Source organism: Engraulis encrasicolus, chromosome 23 (genome assembly GCF_034702125.1).
Source record: "Engraulis encrasicolus isolate BLACKSEA-1 chromosome 23, IST_EnEncr_1.0, whole genome shotgun sequence".
Lineage (NCBI taxonomy): Eukaryota > Metazoa > Chordata > Actinopteri > Clupeiformes > Engraulidae > Engraulis > Engraulis encrasicolus.
Genome location: NC_085879.1, coordinates 19,824,645 through 19,844,236, shown reverse-complemented (window position 1 = coordinate 19,844,236; position 19,592 = coordinate 19,824,645). Strand labels below are relative to the sequence as shown.

The 19,592-nt window shown below is 43.1% G+C and overlaps 3 protein-coding genes across 3 annotated transcripts; all 3 read right to left on the bottom strand.

Moving 5' to 3' along the window:
- Nucleotides 1–414: 414 nt before the first annotated feature.
- Nucleotides 415–6,347, bottom strand: il2rgb (interleukin 2 receptor, gamma b). Its single transcript, XM_063190673.1, has 6 exons — nt 6,169–6,347; nt 5,544–5,689; nt 4,171–4,333; nt 3,749–3,866; nt 3,269–3,353; nt 415–2,915 (listed from the first exon to the last, which is right to left on the bottom strand). The coding sequence occupies exons 1-6, from the start codon at nt 6,287–6,289 to the stop codon at nt 2,745–2,747; spliced, it is 804 nt and encodes a 267-aa protein (XP_063046743.1). The 5' UTR covers nt 6,290–6,347; the 3' UTR covers nt 415–2,744.
- Nucleotides 6,348–8,194: 1,847 nt separating this feature from the next.
- zgc:92907 (uncharacterized protein LOC436733 homolog) lies at nt 8,195–10,809 on the bottom strand. Its single transcript, XM_063190625.1, has 4 exons — nt 10,575–10,809; nt 10,272–10,434; nt 9,759–9,897; nt 8,195–8,958 (listed from the first exon to the last, which is right to left on the bottom strand). Exons 1-4 carry the CDS (start codon nt 10,653–10,655, stop codon nt 8,838–8,840), a joined length of 504 nt encoding a protein of 167 aa, XP_063046695.1. The 5' UTR covers nt 10,656–10,809; the 3' UTR covers nt 8,195–8,837.
- A 2,184-nt stretch (nt 10,810–12,993) lies between these two features.
- Nucleotides 12,994–17,536, bottom strand: rap2c (RAP2C, member of RAS oncogene family). Its single transcript, XM_063190657.1, has 3 exons — nt 16,248–17,536; nt 15,632–15,956; nt 12,994–13,115 (listed from the first exon to the last, which is right to left on the bottom strand). The coding sequence occupies exons 1-2, from the start codon at nt 16,518–16,520 to the stop codon at nt 15,678–15,680; spliced, it is 552 nt and encodes a 183-aa protein (XP_063046727.1). The 5' UTR covers nt 16,521–17,536; the 3' UTR covers nt 12,994–13,115; nt 15,632–15,677.
- Nucleotides 17,537–19,592: the final 2,056 nt, after the last annotated feature.

Sequence of the window (19,592 nt, the reverse complement as noted above, 5' to 3'; positions counted from 1 at the left end):
AGCAGGTGAAAGGAAAATTGGGAGGATTTAGTTAAAACAGTAGGCTACTTAGAATGTGCTCATAACTGACCTCTACTTTTGACATTTTGTCAACAATGTGACTAACACTCTCCACATTATAGATAGAGTCCTTTTGACGTACTATGTTGTCACATAGCTTTTGTATTTATATTGTTTATCATTACTACTCTCAACTACATGAGTTTCAGCAGACAACTTTAGGTCAACTCAACCCTTAGAAAACCAGCCTGCTAAAGCTTTGCTATGTCTCAGTAGTTATTTGAGATGACTTATAATGATCTAAGAAAATGTCACAGAGTCACCAGTGGAATCCTGAGGAATTAGGAATACTGACATTAGCATAAGGCTCTTGTATACCCGACCTGTGTCTCCACAGGGAATATAAGAACTGTACACCATCTGAAAACAATCAAAATAGACTTTATTAAATACAAAATGTATTGAAGGATTACAGTACGCATAACCAAAGGTAGGACAAGGACTATAGCTGCCAGTTTTTCCAGGATTTCCCCATCACCCATCCAATCGACCACAAACATCTCATGTCAGTTCTCTCCAGCACACACAGAGACGGTGTTAGTTCTCTACAGCAGTGCTTTTCAAAGCAGGTTAGCAGGAAAAGTATAGCAAAACAAAATAAATAATTGAATAAATAGTAAAGAATGAATACAAAAATGATATGTATATAAAAATACACTAAACAATGTTCCAAATAATTAAAAACTGCATTATACAGTATATCATGAAAGTGAATACACCCCTCACAGTTTTTGCAGATTTGTGAGTATATCTTTTCATAGGAAAGCTTTACAGAAATTTCACTTTGACACAATGATTAGTGACCTTTTAACAACATATTTAACAGCTTAAATTTCTTGCTCACTCAGAAAAAAAAACAAAATACAGCCATTAATGTTTGAACATGTACTCACAAAAGTGAGTACACCCCAGATTCAAATCCAGTAGAGAAGGGGCTGTGTTGGCTCGAATCGTCTCGAAATGAAACGAAATGAAAAGGGATGAAAAGGGAGGTCATCAGTGTGCGTTTCAACCTTTCTTTGCATTGAACTTTTAAATTTTGAGTCTGCATCTGGCTTAAATAGATTGGTGTGAGATTTGAATGCAATCCTATGGAGAATATCATGATCTGCTTCAGTAGTCACAGTGCATGTTGACATGCATGTTTCTTTAAGGTATATTTCAGATTACCAATGTTGACAGCATCCATGCATCCCCAAACCATGTCAGTCCCACTGCCATGCTTGGCTTTTGATAGGATACACTTTTTTTGTAAAACTCACTTATTTACCACCACACATGCTTGACACCATCTAAATCATATTTGTTTATCTTGGTCTCTTCAGATCACACAACATGGTTCCAGTGATTCATATCCTTGGTCTGTTCATCTCTCTTGAGACCAAGATAAACAAATTTGCTTAGATGGTGTCAAGCATGTGTGGTGGTAAACAAGTGAGTTCTACAAAAAAAGTGTATCCTCTCAAATGAGAACATCCTGCAAATGAGAACATCTCTCAACTGGTCACCCTTCACTCTTGACTTAATTTGTCTGAATTAACATGGCAGTGCCATAGCATGGTGGCCAGAGTGGGTATTGCAACTATACTGGTTGGCTCTATGAGTGCATTCCAATATGCAACATTGCTTCCTCCACTTGTGCTTGTGGCCTCGCCCCGCCACCTGGCCCATCCTCCGTGGAGAAAACAATTAGGTTTCCCAGCTGTCAGCCTAGCCACAACAACTTTTAGGGGACTGTTTTTCATTCACCATCCCAATTGCAAATGAGACAAAGACTTTACAATTGAGCTTTTATGATATATTTAAATGTAACATTATACAGCTAGTTTTAAAACAATATGCACAGGTAATATCTCAATTCTACACAAAAGGCCCTAAATGGCAAACTGAAAGCAGGTTTGAATGACATGGGGAAAACATTAACACCTCATTGAGGAATGAATTAAATGATTAGCCAATCACCTTGAATCAAATTGAACTTCCTGTGCAGTCAAGGCTTAAAGGGACACTGTGTGAGATTTTTAGTTGTTTATTTCCAGAATTCATGCTGCCCATTCACTAATGTTACCTTTTTCATAAATACTTACCACCACCATCAAATTCTAAGTATTCATTATGACTGGAAAAATTGCACTTTTCATACATGAAAAGGGGGATCTTCTCCATGGTCCGCCATTTTGAATTTCCCAATATAGCCATTTTTAGCTGCAAAAATGACTCTACTTGGACCATACTAGAAAATATTTGTTTATTACCTAGTAAACTTTCATGGAAAGATCAAATTTGGCAATAGGCAGCCCAGTTTCAATGAGCAGCATAGTTGCAGTACCTTTTTTGACCATTTCCTGCACAGTGTACCTTTAAGAAATCCAAGCATGTGCCTCCAATTCAGCTAGGGGCATTCATATACTTTTTAACCTACAGCACCATCTTGTGTTCATATTGTGTAATAACATTCTTTAGAACAAAGTATTTGTAGCCTATTTGTAGTTTGTTGTAGAAATACACAAAATACTGGATGAAAGTATTTTGATACAAAATACAAATACATGTAATTCACTTAGTCTCACTTAATTCAATAGTATTTTGTATTTCAAAATGTATTTCAATTAGATGTAATAGCAATATCCCTGCACACAGACACCACAAGTGTTTCTCTTGGTCAAATCTGAGAAGTTTTTTCCTCAAGCAGAATACTTCTGATACTGACTGTGATTTGATTGCGATGACACTGGGCTCTGAGGTAATTCGTCTACTACACAGCCTGTTGGGTCATCACCCGTGACCTCGCAAGTGGACTCTGTGTAGTCAGGATCAAAGGCGTCCCTCAGTTGCGGAGATATTCGTACCCATCCCTAAGACAGCAGAGAAAGAGAGAGAGAGAGAGAGAGAGAGAGAGAGAGAGAGAGAGAGAGAGAGAGAGAGAGAGAGAGATAGAGAGAGAAAAATAGATCATAATGCCCCAGAGGCCAAAGATCCTATCATCTTTTTTGCCTCAATTCATTCTCATGCCAAACCATATCATTTGAACAGCACATGTAGTCAAGGCCATCTTGTAACACCATTGTTAAAATGAACAGAAATTCTGAAACGAGTGTGTGGTCCACCTCTTCATTCTGCGATTTATTCAACTGGAGACGCACCGATACGGAAGAGCACGGTGTACCAACTACTACTTTTGCAAAATGGACAGAAAGAAAGAGCTTGCCTCCACATTGCCACTGTACTCAAGGAAGAGGTCATTGAGCTTCTTCGCAGGATCAGGACCAACTGGCACAAGGATCACCTTTATCCTGTTACAAACACCAGGAAATGGAGAGCTCTTTTTCAAAATGCTACATTTCCTGATTCAAAGATATTTATTTTTGTTTTTTATATATTATATTATTTATATTTACTGTATATACATTTGTTATTTAACTGTTTTTGTTTGAAATTGGTACATAAAAAAAATCTGATAATATTAACATAGAGTTCCATATACCCTGGTGATTCTGTTGTTGACTTGCATATATTCTTCTGGATGTTCGGTTTTTTTGCCAGTGAAACAAGTACTTTCACATTTTACACTGTACATCGTATCAAAGCATATGTATAATATAATGCAACTATAAATATGTTTATACTAGTGGGACAGGAAGGAAACCAAAGATCATAATGTGGACAAGATGTCTGATGCTGTGCTCACCTCTCACAGTCCAGCAGCAGTCGAGTCAACACAGCCAGAATGATGAAGACCGCCACCAGCCCGATCGCTACGTACAGGCCCCGTAGGTCTTTGGCCTGCTTAGATTTCTCCGAGTTGCCTATGCAGAAAGTAGGTGTAGAGAAAGTACAGGACAGACACTTATAAGTTGTTTTTGATAACACAATACACCTCAATCATGGAGGGGGGAGGGGTGGGACGACACCTCAATCATGGGGGAGGTTGGAGCAGAGCTCTGAACAGGCATACCCCCACTGCACCTACTGTATACCAAAATCAGCGATGGGAATTGAACTGGCAAGTCCCCCACTAGCTTAGCATAATGACTACCTTGTCATTGTCAACACATCTGGTACCAACATGGGCCCCATTCACAAATGTTGGCTGAGGTGTCAGTGCTCTACCTGGTTCCTGGGGAGGCTTGATAGGACCCCAGGGGACAGTCTCACTCCAATCACTCCAGTATGACTCCCCACAGTTGTTATTGTAGCGATGTCGGACCCGGAACTGGTATCGTCGCGTCTGAGAGACTGGGAATTGGTAGTTGTTGGAAATTGGGTAGGGGTCCTAGGTTTGAAAGGTACAGAGCACAAACACAGACAAAAGTTTCAATGTTAATCCAACAATTAGATTAAAATTAAATGTAAATGTGAAAATAAATGTTATAAAAGTAAATTAATTAAAATGTAAAAATAACAAATGGGAGCAAAGTCAGACTGGGATAAGGGAAGAGAGCAAACGGGTGCTCATGGCATGACAAACAGGCTTAAAATAAAAGGTTGGAAAAATATTGACTTAAGAGAATAGGACCAACACAATGGGTGTTACATTTGACTCTACTGTAATTACATTGGACTTGCTATTGTGTATTACATTACATTACATTACATTGCATTTGGCAGACGCTTTATACCAAAGCGACTTTAAAAAGAGGACATATTCATGCCAACATCACAAGCAAATACAAAGTGCACAGGAGATATACAGAACAACAAGTGCGGTTGCAGAGGGGTTAGTTTTTTTTTTGTTTTTTGTTTTGTTTTTTTATTAAGAGTAAATAACGAGTACACACACACAAACTAAACTAAACATCATGTCAGGAGTTAGCCCTGGGGCAAGGCCAGTTCAAGCATTAGTCCAGTAGNTTCTCTCGAAAGAGAAAGGTCTTCAGTTGTTTCTTGAAGGCTGCAAGAGATGTGCTTAGTCTTGCTGCCTCTGGGAGACCGTTCCACCACTTGGGTACCACAACGGAGAACAATCTTGACTGGGAGTACCTAGAGCGACTGGATGGCAGAGCCAGACGGCTTGTGCTGGATGAGCGCAGATCTCTTCCAGTAACATAGGGCGTTAGTAGGTCCTTCAGATAAGCTGGGGCCGTTCCTGTGATGGTTTTGTAGGCAAGGGTCAATGCCTTGTGCTATGTGTTATGTAATAACCAGAGGTGTGAACTCAGGCTTCAGGAAGTGAACATCAGTGAAAATGTGAAGAATGTGAAGACCAATTAAATGCAACAACATTTTTTACAGAATGCTCGACAAATAGAGAAATGGGTCATTGATGTTTTTAGAGGCAGACATCAGGGTGGCATAGCTAATACCACTACTGTGACAAGTTGGTACTTTGATTAATTGTACAACATGTTTCATTTACATCAAATTAATGTTAATACAATCCAGCAAAAACAAATCTATACAACAGTGGTATTTTCTGTGTCACATCATCACACCGACTCAAATACAGGAAAGGCTCATCTTCAGCACCACAACCACATCCTAACCTGCCACGGCCCTTCGCCCCTGCGGAAAGAGAAGTGAGTCTCCACGCACTGCTCTTTAATAGGCTTGCCAAGGGCCCACAGCAGACGCACGTCCCCAGTAGAATTACTCCACTGCACCGTCACATTCTGGGGTGGGTTCAGTTTTACTAGAAGGAAACATGAAAAAATAAACCAACAGCAATGAGGAGTTCTGTTTGTGCAGATGGGCCCGGTGGCGGGCTTGTTCACTCTTTGCTGAAAAGATTCAGCTACATCATTACAACACTGTTATAACATTACCAAGAGCCTTATGTAATACTAGATTAAGAGTTCGTTGACTCTCAAAAGACAACATTATTAGCCTCCAATTCGTGACAGTAATGCCATAACAGTAATTTCCATAGTCATTTCCATAAATTAGCAAGTTTTCAATAAAAAAGTAGATACTTCATGCACTCTCCTCAGTGCCGAGGTAGTAAAGTAATTAAAGAAAACCTTCAGAGGTAACCTTGAAGCACCCATTCTACATGGAAACAACATACATGGACTCTGAATTTCTTTCTATTTTCTCCTTTTAACTATTCCTTCGAAAATATGTAAGAGCCTATCACACCAAAAGATATCAAACAATACATGAAACTCTTACCAGCATTTTTAAGTTCATGAGTCTGAGTTCTTTGTGTGCTCCCGTTAGATAGAGTTGTGGACAGAGGGCTGAAGCGCAGGTGTGGCGTTTCCATAGGAAAGATGCAGCCTGCTCTACACATATCTCTATATGTATATACAGAGCAATCATTGAATGATGATCTACTTCCAAACCTAATACAGGGGAGTAAAGATAGTTCACTATGAAATCAAATTGTGAATCAGCATATCACTTGTACTGCATGTACACTCTTTCAAGGATGTGTGTGGCCTGGCCCGAAGTGGCAGTACCCTTTGGATAAAGAGTAAGACAATTTTCCAAAATGAACCTTAGTTGTTTACAAGTTCTTTTGACTCTTACTCACTTGTGACTGAAGTTGAAGTTTTCCACACAATTCCAGGAGCAGTTTACTTTTTCCAAATTAACAATGTAACAGCTTACATCTGAAAACCATGAACGAAACAGAATGCACTCCTTGTAACAAACCAGTTAATTAATGAATCCAAATAGGTTTAACAGCCAGTAATAGGAGTATTGCCAGTAAAATGTGACAGTGAATCTGTGCCTTCATCCTTAAGCTAAAATAGTTAACTCAATAGGTTTGTTCATCAGCCACGTTTGATTCAAACGTGGAGGACTGGAAACTCCCTCACAGCACCCTGACCTTTCTGATGGCAGGCATGTTACAAACAATGAACATACATTAAATTACCAACACTATTGTCAAAACGTAACAAAAGTCTCCTCCCACAACTTTCAATAAAAAAATCATTTTCATTATTAAAACAATTATAACTTACCTGGCACAGAGGTAGAAGAGCATCTCAAACAAAATACAACAACAAAGAGTGCAGAGAGTGACTTGAGTGGAATCATTTTGGAATTCTATAAAGATTGTCATTCACGCAGGTCATGATATCCAGAGAGTTGAACAGAAAGCAGCTGAACTTCTTTGAGGTTGAAGCCGTTTCAGTCTTAAGTCCAAGGAACTTATTCAGTTGTAGCTGAAGTCAGGAAACAGCAGGAGTTATACTCTACTATAGACCCTATATTCCTTCACCAAGTGACACAGGAGTTATATGTGAAAGATGTGATGTGATGTAAAAAAAAAGTCATTATTTTGGATCATTTCCACAAGATCTTGGCTGAATTGAGACCGTTTCTGTGTCTCTTCATGTTCAGTGTCGAATCTCGTTAACTCATGGCAGCAGCTTCCTCTTTGCTGACTTCCTGTGCCAGAGAGGCTGTCTGTTTGTACAAAGTTCACCTGCTATGGTGTTCACCATCAGCAGCACACAGAGGAAACGCATTTCTAACAGTGCAAGTAGCCTTCTGTATATTCTCATCCATTCAGCTCATCACAGTCAGAGGAGCTTAGGTGTAGACCAGGGGCCTATACTACAAAGCTGGTTCAGGATAAGTTAAGGTTAAGTTAAGAGGTAAATCATCTAATAGAAGAGCCTGGAAAATCTCTTGTAATAGATGATTTACCTTTTAACTTAACCTTAACTTAAACAGCTTTGTAGTAGGCCCCAGGAGTTCCCAACATTTTCCAAATCGGGGCCCACTCGAAATTATCAGAAAGGTTCAGGGCCCACCTCTGGCCCAACAAACAATACAATACAAATTATATCAGGGCCCACGTGGAATACCGTCATAGCCCACCAGTGGGCCCTGTCCCACAGTTTGAGAATCACTGATGTAGACAACAGGACTTCTTTTTGAGGCTTGAAAATGGTTCCCCTGTTCATTGTGCAACATCATCAGTAATAACAAGGAACTTGTAAGCATTCTACTCTTGGGCGTCATTGTCTGTGTTGTCCATGCTGAATTTAAATACATGGTGTATATGTACAGTATGTGTATATTTCCTCTTAAAACATTAATCTCGGCTTGGTATTAACAAATAGTTATTTAAAACATGCTGCTTCATTTAAGTATTTAAATGATACTTGTGTTGTCAGCTATATACATTTCTGAAGGTGACAAATTGACTTGGAACAGAAGAAGAGTAAAGGACGAGAACTTACATTTCAATACGTTTATGTAGATCATAGACAGATCCATGATTAGATACATAGTAAAAATAGAAAACAAATCATGATTGTACACCATCACCTTATTACTTGCAAGTCATTTTGCAACAACGTTGGAATGGTGGAACCTTTCAGATGACATTAATAGCAAACACTATTTTCCACAAATTCAGGCCTTGTCACCCTAAATTTACAAGAACAGCTGACATTCACATTTTGCCCAGCCATACCCATGTGCATGCTGCTTGGTCCACGAGGGTTGCGCTCACAGTGTGGCAGAATCTAAGGGCCTGGAGCTGATGGTGAGGTAGTGAGGGACCAAAAATACTGCATTTTTGGGTGGACCATTCTAAATTGTGGGCGTATCTCTAAGGAAAATGAAGCCTCTGTCCAGGAAGTCTGCCATGCCACCGGGAAATGTCCTGTGTGTCAGACTACCATTCCAGACCTTCAGTGAGGCATCTGAGACATCTATTAATATCATTTTCACTCTCAAGGTGCCAAAGATTTCAAGCAGCCACCCCTAGTAGTCCATGAGTTATCAAGAAGTTGGTTGTGACTCCAGGTGTCCAAAGGAAAGTACACATGACTTTACATTTTTTGTAAATGTGTCCTGCGATGTTAGACCTTTGCTCAGCTCTGTGAAGTAACACCTAGTGCCTTGTCCAGGAATTTGGCAAAGCTTTGTGGCTGGCCAGGTAAGAAGGGTGTGAGGGTGGAGAAGTCCATGCTCTTCAGAGTCTCAGTCAGTGTGCTGGACAAACAAAGTGCAAAGGAGAAAGAGGAAATTACACAATGTAATAACGCAATGTATAGGAAACAGATGTAAAGTAAAGTTTAGTAAAAGTAACATTAAGTAAAGTAAAGCAAAGTGAAGTAAAGTAATGCCTAAAAGTAGTGTACATCAGTGGTTCTTAACCTGGGGTGTGGGCACCCCCTGGGGGTTTGTTGATGAGAACAACCCGTTTTCTTTCAAATCGTGCCTGTGCCTATAGGCCGGCGCTCTAACCAATCAACGCTATCTTTCTCGTTGATGTGCTTTCCCAACGTTGCAAGCTTCGTCGTCACTCCCTCAAAACCCTGCCCGCTTTGATTCAAAACAAATCTCTGCGTTGTGATTGGTTTGCGAGATTCTTGGCAAGCCTGGCAGACCACTAAAACGATGCGAGGCCAGACCACTCGCAGTCGAAAAATGTCGGCGTCCAGCGGGTGGTGCTGGTTTACTAGGCTAGCTTTTACCTTCTATTTTACACACGCCATTATATTCAGCATAAAATACTACAGAATTTTATTCATTTTTAAGGGAATTTGTGCTTTTATTGATAATAGGACAGTTGAGAGAGTGTGACATGAAGAGGGAAAGAGAGACTGGGCAGGGCTGGTAAAGGACCGAATTCGAACCTGCGTCACCATGGGCATGCAAGTCCATATGTGGGGGGCTGCTTAGCGCACTGCGCCACAGTGCCCCCCATTATTCATTATCACAATATATCACTTCACTATCATATTATATTGTAGCCAATAGGTACTATTGTCCACATGTCCATGACTGACCTGCAGGTGCAATAGAGCAGGTGTGAGTCGGAGTGCAGTTGCCTAGCGAGCTCCAGTTGGTGGTTGTCCATCAGCCTATCATTGACCACCACCAGCAGGGCCTTCTGGGCTCCGAGGGCCTCCAAACAACTCCCAGCCCCTTGGAAACAAGCAAAATCATTACATTAGAAATACACTACATGTGGCTGACACTTTTAATCCAGAGCAACTGACAACAGAGGGCATACACAATTGCATGGTGAGAAAGAATACATACATCACAACACTGAATAGAACCCTCATACTCCAAATAAACTCCACAGACTAGGCTACAGAGTTTAGCCCTGATTATCATCGACTTTCACTAGGAGGGCACGGACTGGTTAGGCCTATACAGAGTTGGCCTTATTTGTCAGGTGTACAAAATGAGCAACCTGGAGCCACTGGCTGGCAGCCAGGCAGGCAGACACATTGGAAATAACATGTGCATATTGTTCTGACAACAGTTGCGAGGACACTGTCAATGAAGATTACCTGCGTGGCTGACTACCAGATCTGCTTGCTTCATGTCTTCTGCTATGGAATCTTTGAAACGGAAAGCTGTCAGTTTGAGACCAGGGCAACTCTCGGGTCCAGGGACGTGAGAACCATGGCCGACTTGGAGAACTAATTCCGTATATCCACGACCGACCAGAGCCTTCAAGTAAGCAAAAGGAAGGATGGCATGTCATGACTTTGGTATATTTCAGCTGTCTTGCAATGACGGGTCACAAACTTTCATTGTTTACACATAAGGCCACCTGACAGATCCGATGACAGAACCACTAAATTTGTTACCTGAACCGTTTCCTCGGATGTCACGCTGTCGATTAGTTCATCAAATCTTGTCGTCCCGACTGTCACGAACACACGCTTCATTGTGTCGACAACAAAAGCAGGCAGAAACTTTATAAATGGAAATAACCCAGGCTACAACTTCAGAGTCTCTTGTGACAGACGGCTGTGTTGTCTTCTCATACCAAAGAGCAAGACTGCATTTGGACCTTGTATTTGGTCCATTATCGCCACCAAGTGGTCTGGAAGCTAAAATGCATACCAGGTTTGACATAACTCCATAGACAAGTATTCAGCATTGGCAGACATAAAAGGAATTTATCAGTATAAGTTCTGCAATTTGTTGTTTTTTTTTTCTCAAAACCTAGGACAGTGTCCTTCCAAGTGTATCAGCCTAATTAGTCACGGCCAGTGATTGGATACTCTTTGATGAACTCTACAGAATATCCAATCACTGGGTGTGACTAATAGAGTATCCAATCACTGGCTGTGACTAATTAGGCTGATACCCTTGCAAGGACACTGTCCTAGGATTTGAGAAAGACCCCCCTTTGGCCCATCAGGGGGACCCTGACAGGTGCCCTGTCTAGGGTAACCCTTGGATTGAGGAACAGCTCTCCACACCCATAATCAGCACCACATAGCAGTGACAATATAAAACCCACTTACTTCCACCCTAATTGTCATTTACAAAAAAATGGGTTGCACTTACAGTATCCTTACATCTCCATTTCCACTTGTATGAAACTGGTGCCAGTACTTGTTTTATGATTTATGCACAAAAATATGTCTACACGCACTGCAAAATAGTAAGAGGAAGGCACCAGCATCCATAGGCACAGTACTGAAAAGACGTCTGTGCAATATGGTCAGCAGAGCATCACAAGAGGGTTCAGTAGCAACCCAGGGTAAATTGACATGGAGGACGATCCTTCAGTCTCCATTTAAAAAAAAAATGGATTGATGGCTGCAGGCTATTAGCAGGTTTACCACTTTTTTGTAAGTGTACCAGATGCATCACTTCATGTTTTTGAGGGGTGCTGCTGTCGTGCAGTGTGCTTAGAGTACACTCAGTTCCCAATGGGCCCCAGGTTGAAATCCGGCCTGACATTTCCCAATCCTGCCCCATTTCTCCCTCCCAACAATTCTCCTGTCATCTATCCACAGTCCTATACAATAAAATAAAATATCTCTTGAGAGAGGTCTAAGGCACATCAAACACTTACAACTCGTTGCATTCAACAGAAAGTAGGTGTACAGTGTGTCACAACTTGAGCCTTTGGCAGGTAAGAGTGAGAACACTTGTGGGTGCAATATTACGTCAGGGAAAACATCTCCAATTGGAAAACTGGTCAACCACGCCTACCAAACGGTAGCACACATACCCCACAAGGATGTAATTTTGCTGTGTTGCAGCTGAATAACTCGTTTAATCAAGAGATCTTAGCAGCAATAAAATGTTGCAGTGGGTGAACATGCCCCGTGTGTGCTGGTGGAAGAAATAATGAGACATTGACAACACTTCTAGAGACTGGAATCCTTTAAGGCGTCAATTATGCTCCACTTCAGAACCAAAGCATACAGCGGTCACAAAAGCAAAACAACCACCGATACAAAATAAAAGGCATTAAAAGTAGCTACCACAATAATTAAAGATTTTTTTAATAAATAGATTAATAAAGGAAGAGGAGGGAGGAGAAAAAAAAGAGAAAAATAAAACAAAAACCAAAAAGCATACATTGTAAAAAAATACAGATAGCACAGGTGTCAAACCTGCAAGACTGATGTCACTTAAAATTATATACCAAATTCTTTAAAATATTTAAACACAAGGTGTATGTATATATATATATATATTCGTATTAATATATATATATAATATATATGGCTCAGCACATACAGCGTGCCTTAGCCATGAGCCAACAAACAGCCCATGAGCCCAAAACGCCCTTTTTTTTGTTTTTCTTGAAAAATACTAAAAACCAATAGCCCTGTCATTGTCACCTACTGTATGTTCCCCCTATCGTCTCTTCCTTCGCTATGTGTGTTATCAGAGTAATACAAAGAGGCTAAAATAAACTTCTTTCTTTCTTTCTTTTTAACCTCTTTGGAGAAATAATACAAAGTCTTTTGTCCTATTGTTCACCACCAGAGAGGCCAGTGCATTTTGCAGGTGAGTGTAGTGTAGTGTAGTGTAGTGTAGTGGGCTCGACAAGTCAGGCGATTTTTACAGGGGGAGGGAGCCGAGGGGGGAAGATAAAAAGGTCTAGTGCCCCCTTCAATCCCAACCCAAATCATCCACCCTACCCCCCGTTGCCCCCTCCCTCAGTTCTGTTGCCTTCCAAGTGGGGCAGAATCTGGCCCGGGCAGCCCACCAGTATCAAAGAGGGTGGTGCAGGGAGGAGCGCCAGTCAGGTGGTGGGTGGGTGTCGCTCGAGTCGCTGGTGAGGCTCCATTGGGGTTGGTGGTGGTGGTGGTGACGGTGGTCTGACGTCAGAGGAGCAGACTGCAGACTGGTTCAAGGGGCATACTGCCAGGTTGTGTCTGGAACAAACAAAAGACAGGAGGAAATGAAATGTCTTGTGCCAATATGCAGGGCAGTGGCTGGCATTGGCAACGGCATAAAAAGCAGCACACTATACAAAGCACATTGTGTGTCACCTACACAAAATTGTGTGCAATGACATGGAATTGAAATGACTCCTTCACGCAGGCCAAACCTCTCTGCACTATGCCGACATGGTTACAGTAGTAGCAGTTTGGACATCTTGGGACTAAAAAAAATGTCTTCGCCAACAAGCATACAGGGTTGAGATTTGCCAAGGCATTAAAAGAGGAAAATCGTACAGAGCATAATGCGTGTCACATAGTGACACCGGGTTTCAATAGATGGAGGAAATGTTTTAGCCGACACAGACACGAACTACAGTGTATGCACTACATCTATTTGAACAAACAAACTCATTCATTAAACAGGGCACACCGTGTCTATGCAACAACCTACTACATGGTTGTTACACGGTGGCTAAACAAGCTCTGTACTATTATACTGTAGACCTGGGTTCGATTCTGACCTGGGTTCAATCCCCCCTCCTCCAAAAAGAGAGTTTGCGACAATGACAAGGAGTTTCAAACAGAGAAAATGTATTCATACGCAAGTCCAATGCGGACTTCGCCGTGAGCATGACCTGGAATTCAAATGGGATTCTCATTTATTCATCAGGACAAACCAGTGACTGTTACATTATGGGCACGGCACAGCTCGGTTGAAAACATTTAAAATATCGACTCGAACCAAAAATCTACTTGTTGATTGGAACAGCCAATCAGAAGTTCAGGAGTGTTCACTGGATATCCATATCCCTCCCTGATATTGAGTAGGCAAGCCCAAAAAGGAAGTCGGCACGTCCAAATGGGAAATCTCTATTGTTTTTTGCATGCAAAATCAACAGTTGAAAATGCTTCAAGTTTATTTCCCTGAGTAGAATCGGCCCTAGGTGTTTATAGTTTTGGGCAGCCATTGGGGCAAACTTTTCCAACTTCTTTGCACCAATTAATGTTGCTGGACTCATTTCAGGGGGAGGGAGGGAGGGACTTTTCCAGAGTTGTGATTGGCTTACGCACAAAACTCATTGCCATTGGGAACGGTCATTATACCTTTTCAGAGGTCATTAACATTTCCTTTTGGCAAGCACAGTGAGATAAGTACGATAAAGAGATTTGAAAATATCAACACTGCCAGTACAATACCGACTTACTCAGACAACTACAGCGAGTGCATTTCATCTGCGCTCTTAAAAATTCATATTTGCAACAAATTGCTGGTAACAAGTAAATGTCAGTGGCTGGTATATTCTACTTGTAGGAATTTGTATTGTGCACTGCTGATGATCATTACCATTTGTCTATGGCTGGCAAGGGTGCACATTGTGCAAAGTTAATTTCCAAATTCCAACCACACACAGCGAGCGAGCAAGCAAGAGCAAGAGAGGGAGAGACAGACTGGAGAGCTTTTCAAGCAGGGAAGATGTCTACTTCCTGTTTTGGAAGAACATCAGTTTTCAGTCAGGATGGAACATTCTCCTCTGCTTCCTGGGAATCTCCCAGCTCCCACAGACCTCTCATGCACACAGACACACACACACACTACACACACATTACCCCCACAGCTTTAGCGAAAACACACACACACACACACACACACACACACACACACACACACACACACACACACACACACACACACACACACACACACACACACACATCTCCCCTGGCCTGAGGGCACTCGGCCCCTCTATATTATTCACGCCACATTCTTTCTGTGATCTAATGATAACAAACGCAGCAGCAGGAGCAGCAGCAGACCGAATGCCTACTGCACATAGGCAGAGCCACTGTCTACAAACTTCACAGGCAGAAGCCAATGCCTACTGCCCAGGCTGTAGACTACATTCTCCTTTAGCAAAAGGGAGGAGAGCTGCCCCACTCGCATTCGAACCTGGGCCTTCGGGTAACCAAATGGTGGCTCTGACAGTTTGACGGCTATACTCCTCCTCTATGGGTGTTAGTTGGGTGGTTACATGAGGTGTGTGGTGGGGGGGGCATAGGCTGTAAAAATGCTCAGGTTTCCCAGAGAGGAATCGGGGAACCTCACTGCACCACATGCTGTGCAGCCCTGCTTAGACAGTACGGCTGCGTTGAGTGAGTATACTCTGGTAGGCTTAACTGGGGTTGAGGGGGTGGTACAGCCCGTACAGAGCCCTGCTCAAAAGGGTGTTATGATGTTAGGGTGGCCGGACCGTTTGTCTTTTCAATGCCTTGTCCGGCGTCTGGCACAGCATCAAGCCGGACGCCCAACTGATTCAAATGCATGAAAATGCATCTTAAGAAATACAAAATTGTCTGGGGGAGGACCCCCAGACCCCCGTCCACAAAATATGTCCTCCTTTCTTGCTGTGACGGAGATGGTCACCCTATATGAAGTACTGTGAACCTCACTGCACCACTCCAGTGCGTGTTAGTACAGTTATTAGTTGTATGTTCAGACATGTGTTTACCTGAGGTGGAGGGGGGTGGTACGGTCTGTACAGAGCCAGTGAACCCTCACTGCACCACGCACGCCGTGCAGCACTGCTCCTGCTTCTCCGGCAGCGTGGCGTAGTTCATTTGCCGCACGATCTCGGCAAACAGCTCGTCCACCATGGTCTTGCTCTTGGCCGAGGTCTCGATGAAGGGACAGCCCCATTCCTGGGCCAGTGCCCGGCCGTCCTGCCCGGCCACCTCGCGCTCCGACTCCAGGTCCACTTTGTTGCCCACCAGGATCAGGGGCACCTTCTCGAAGCGCTTCACCCGCACAATCTGGTCCCGCATGGGTCTGATGTCCTGGGACGCAGAGGGGGGTGGGGAGGAGGTTGTATGGAAGAAAAGGCAAGTTCATAATACAACTTGAAAAAGTCAACGGCTATTGGAGTTCAACTCAATCAACATGAAGTCATGTCTCTGGTTCTTGTTGCGGCTCGACCAGGGTCTGTACACACAATCAGGTCAAGCAACACTAATTAAAATGGACCAATTATGGAATCAATCATGCCAAATACTTTGCAACTGCTGATGTGTTGACACTTGCATTGTAATAACTTGAAATTCTGCTTTGTAATAACTTGAAGCTGTTACCTGAAATGATTGTTGGTTTACCAGACTGTAAACTAGGATGAAGCCTTGGCCATTTTTTATGTACAGGTCTCGCATCGAGGCGAACTGCTCTGTTCCTGCCGTGTCCAGGATTTCCAGAACCGAGGGGGACGAGTCCACTTCGATCTCTTTCCGATAGAAATCCTCTATTGTCGGGTCATACTTTTCGATGAATGTGCCGGTGACAAACTGGACGGTCAGCGCGGACTTGCCGACGCCTCCGCTGCCCAGAACCACCACTTTGTACTCCTTCATTTGGGGTGTAGCTATGTGCCTGACCCAACCTTTAGGTGTGTTTGTTCACAAGCCACATAAATCAAGCGGCAACCGTTACACCATAGAAATCTCTCCACAAAACGGTAGCTCTACTTGTGTGGACAGGGCATGCAAAAGCAATCGTGGCAATGTAATTTTCCAAAAAGTTCAACATAAGACAAGAAATAAGCAAACGTGCCTTGGGGGAGGAAAAAAAGCAATGCAACGCCCGCGTTCAACTAGCGATTTGCCTTGAGTAGCAAGCTAGCTAGCAAGTAAACCTTCTACGCCCATCCATGCTCTCTCTAACGAACCTTGTTTGTTAGCCAGCAAGCTAGCTGCCTACCTTTTTCACAAACTCTTAACGGTGCACAAACCAAGAGGGCGAAGCACAAATAAAAAGGACACTAACAAGTGGGAAACGTTCTTATAAGTTTGCATTCGCCTTGTCTACTGGTCATGGTAATCAGTCCATTCATAAGGTTAGTGTTCCCATTCCGACTGCATTAAAAATCTGGATGAAGCTAGGAGTTAACGTTAGCTCATAAGACATTAGCTAGCTTCTAAGCCAAACAGCTAGCTATCTCATCTAAGCTATCAGAGTAACATTAGCAAGCTGGAAATGACTGTCAACAAATCAACTGGGGAAATCTGGTCGTCTCCACAATTCCCAGACAGACTGTCCTTTGCCAGCGTTCAATCAATTGGATGAAATTCCAGCCTGATAAAATACAAGCAACACGTTGCTCCAAGCGAAAATGACACCAATACTTCACCGGCCTTGCTTCAACCGGCCTCTCCCAGTCTTCGAGCACAACACCGCTGATCACAGAAGCGATCTTCCCGCACACATTCCTTGAGCACCGTTCCTCAACCTACAGCATATCAATCCCATTGTAGCGTTGCCTTTACTCAACAAATGCTGTTCATACTTCTGCAGAAATATCGCTGCATTTGGGCCCTTGATGAGCAGAACGGACCACCGCAGACTTTCAAGTTTAGTTGCAGGCCCATAAATCAAGGTGGGTTCTGCCAGATTATCTGTATGTTAATTGGCCATACCAAAAAAGAACGCGCGTCCTCATTGGTCTACTTTCTGGGTGGGCGGGACTTTGGGAATCGAGGTCGTGGTACAGTGATGTTTATGAACTACTTCATAGGTTTCGGCTAATAAATACATATTGTGTTAAATTTAGGGTGTTTTAACACCTATCTATTTATTCAAGGTAAGTCAATTAATGATCACGTGTATGAAATGTTTTGTCTAGACTGCAATTGGGTGTTGATTAATTAAAGGGCCAATCGAACACAGGTTCTGAGAGGCCAGACCAGAGCCCCAGAGGCTCTGGGCCAGACATGTCAAATTGCCCCCAAGTTCCACCCACCCTGCCATAATTACAATTTCCTTTCTGGTAATGTACCATGTAGGATAGTGTACAAAGTGACATATGCCACCCGTCCCTCCATATATGGGCCCTACATAGCGATATATTTGCCCAGGGCCAGTTCATTACTTCATTTGTCGCACACACCGTGTATGAAGCAGTAATACACCACCATACATGTAGGCTACATAACACGGTGACATAGAAGTGTAACGGAGGCTAACTAGCACAGAGTTGGCGTGGAACGTTGGTAAACCTCCCTCCGATAGCCTCATACAGTCTCGTGCCGTTGGGCCGAGAGACTAGTCTCTTGGCCCAGCGGTATCGTACTGTGTCTCCCATTGCCGGACCGTTGTAGTTGACGAGGTCGCACGTTCGATCCCCGAGGGGGGTGAACAGCTGCAAGATGAGCTCCGTCACAGTGGTGCCGTGACCCGGATGGGAGTAGGTGGTGGGCCCAGTCTCATATCTTGTCAGTTCGTTGGTGTTAACGAGTGGCAACTTTATTTTTGCTTATATAACCCCCTGACAACCCATTAATCAATATTTCGGCTGTTGCCATCCTCAAAACTTGCACATTGATTTATAAAAATGACAACAAAAACTAGCCGACCGAGTGACGTCACGTCAATGCAAAGTCAACGAGGCAGAATACAGCTAGCGCGTGCATGCTACCCGGAACCGTCAGATTTCATGGCAAAAAGTGACAAGTTGGGGGGTAAGTGGGCTCACTTGTTGTGTACATGCAAAAAAATATATTTTTCTCAAACTTTCAGGAGTGCTCTTTTTCGCTGTTAGTGTTCGACTGTCTGACCATCATTGGGCAACGAGAGATAAATGTTAAAAAGATGACAGGTCTGTTCCCTCAAAGCAATAGAGCAATGAGGCGACGGGGGTAGATCAATTCTCCCAAAAACTACGTGTCAGTAAAGAAATGCAAGCTGTGTTATTTTTTCCGCTAACAGGAAAATGGTCAGGAATTAAATGCCTACGTTGTTTCAATGATTAGGTGAATTATCTGCCTATGAAAAAAGCCCGATATGCGGATAAATATTCCCTTTTCAACTTTGAGGGGCGGAGACTTCCCATTGACTGTGCATTATGTGACGTCACCCCCAGTCTCTTTTATTTTCGTTATTTTTTAAGATCAACGTGCAGCTTTTCAGCGTGGCAACAGCCAGAATATTGCTTTACATATTGTCAGGAGGTCATACTAGAAAAATCAAGTTGCCACTCGAGAGTGAGAACGAAACTCATTTTCTAAAGGAGCTACGAAATCTAGCCCACCGTCTAGAGTGAGTTTTAAGGGGGAGAGTGTAACGGAGGCTAACTAGCACAGAGTTGGCGTGGAACGTTGGTAAACCTCCCTCCGATAGCCTCATACAGTCTCGTGCCGTTGGGCCGAGAGACTAGTCTCTTGGCCCAGCGGTATCATACTGTGTCTCCCATTGCCGGACCGTTGTAGTTGACGAGGTCGCACGTTCGATCCCCGAGGGGGGTGAACAGGTGCAAGATGACCTCCGTCACAGTGGTGCCGTGACCTGGATGGGAGTGAGGTTTAAGGGGGAGAGTGTAACGGAGGCTAACTAGCACAGAGTTGGCGTGGAACGTTGGTAAACCTCCCTCCGATAGCCTCATACAGTCTCGTGCCGTTGGGCCGAGAGACTAGTCTCTTGGCCCAGCGGTA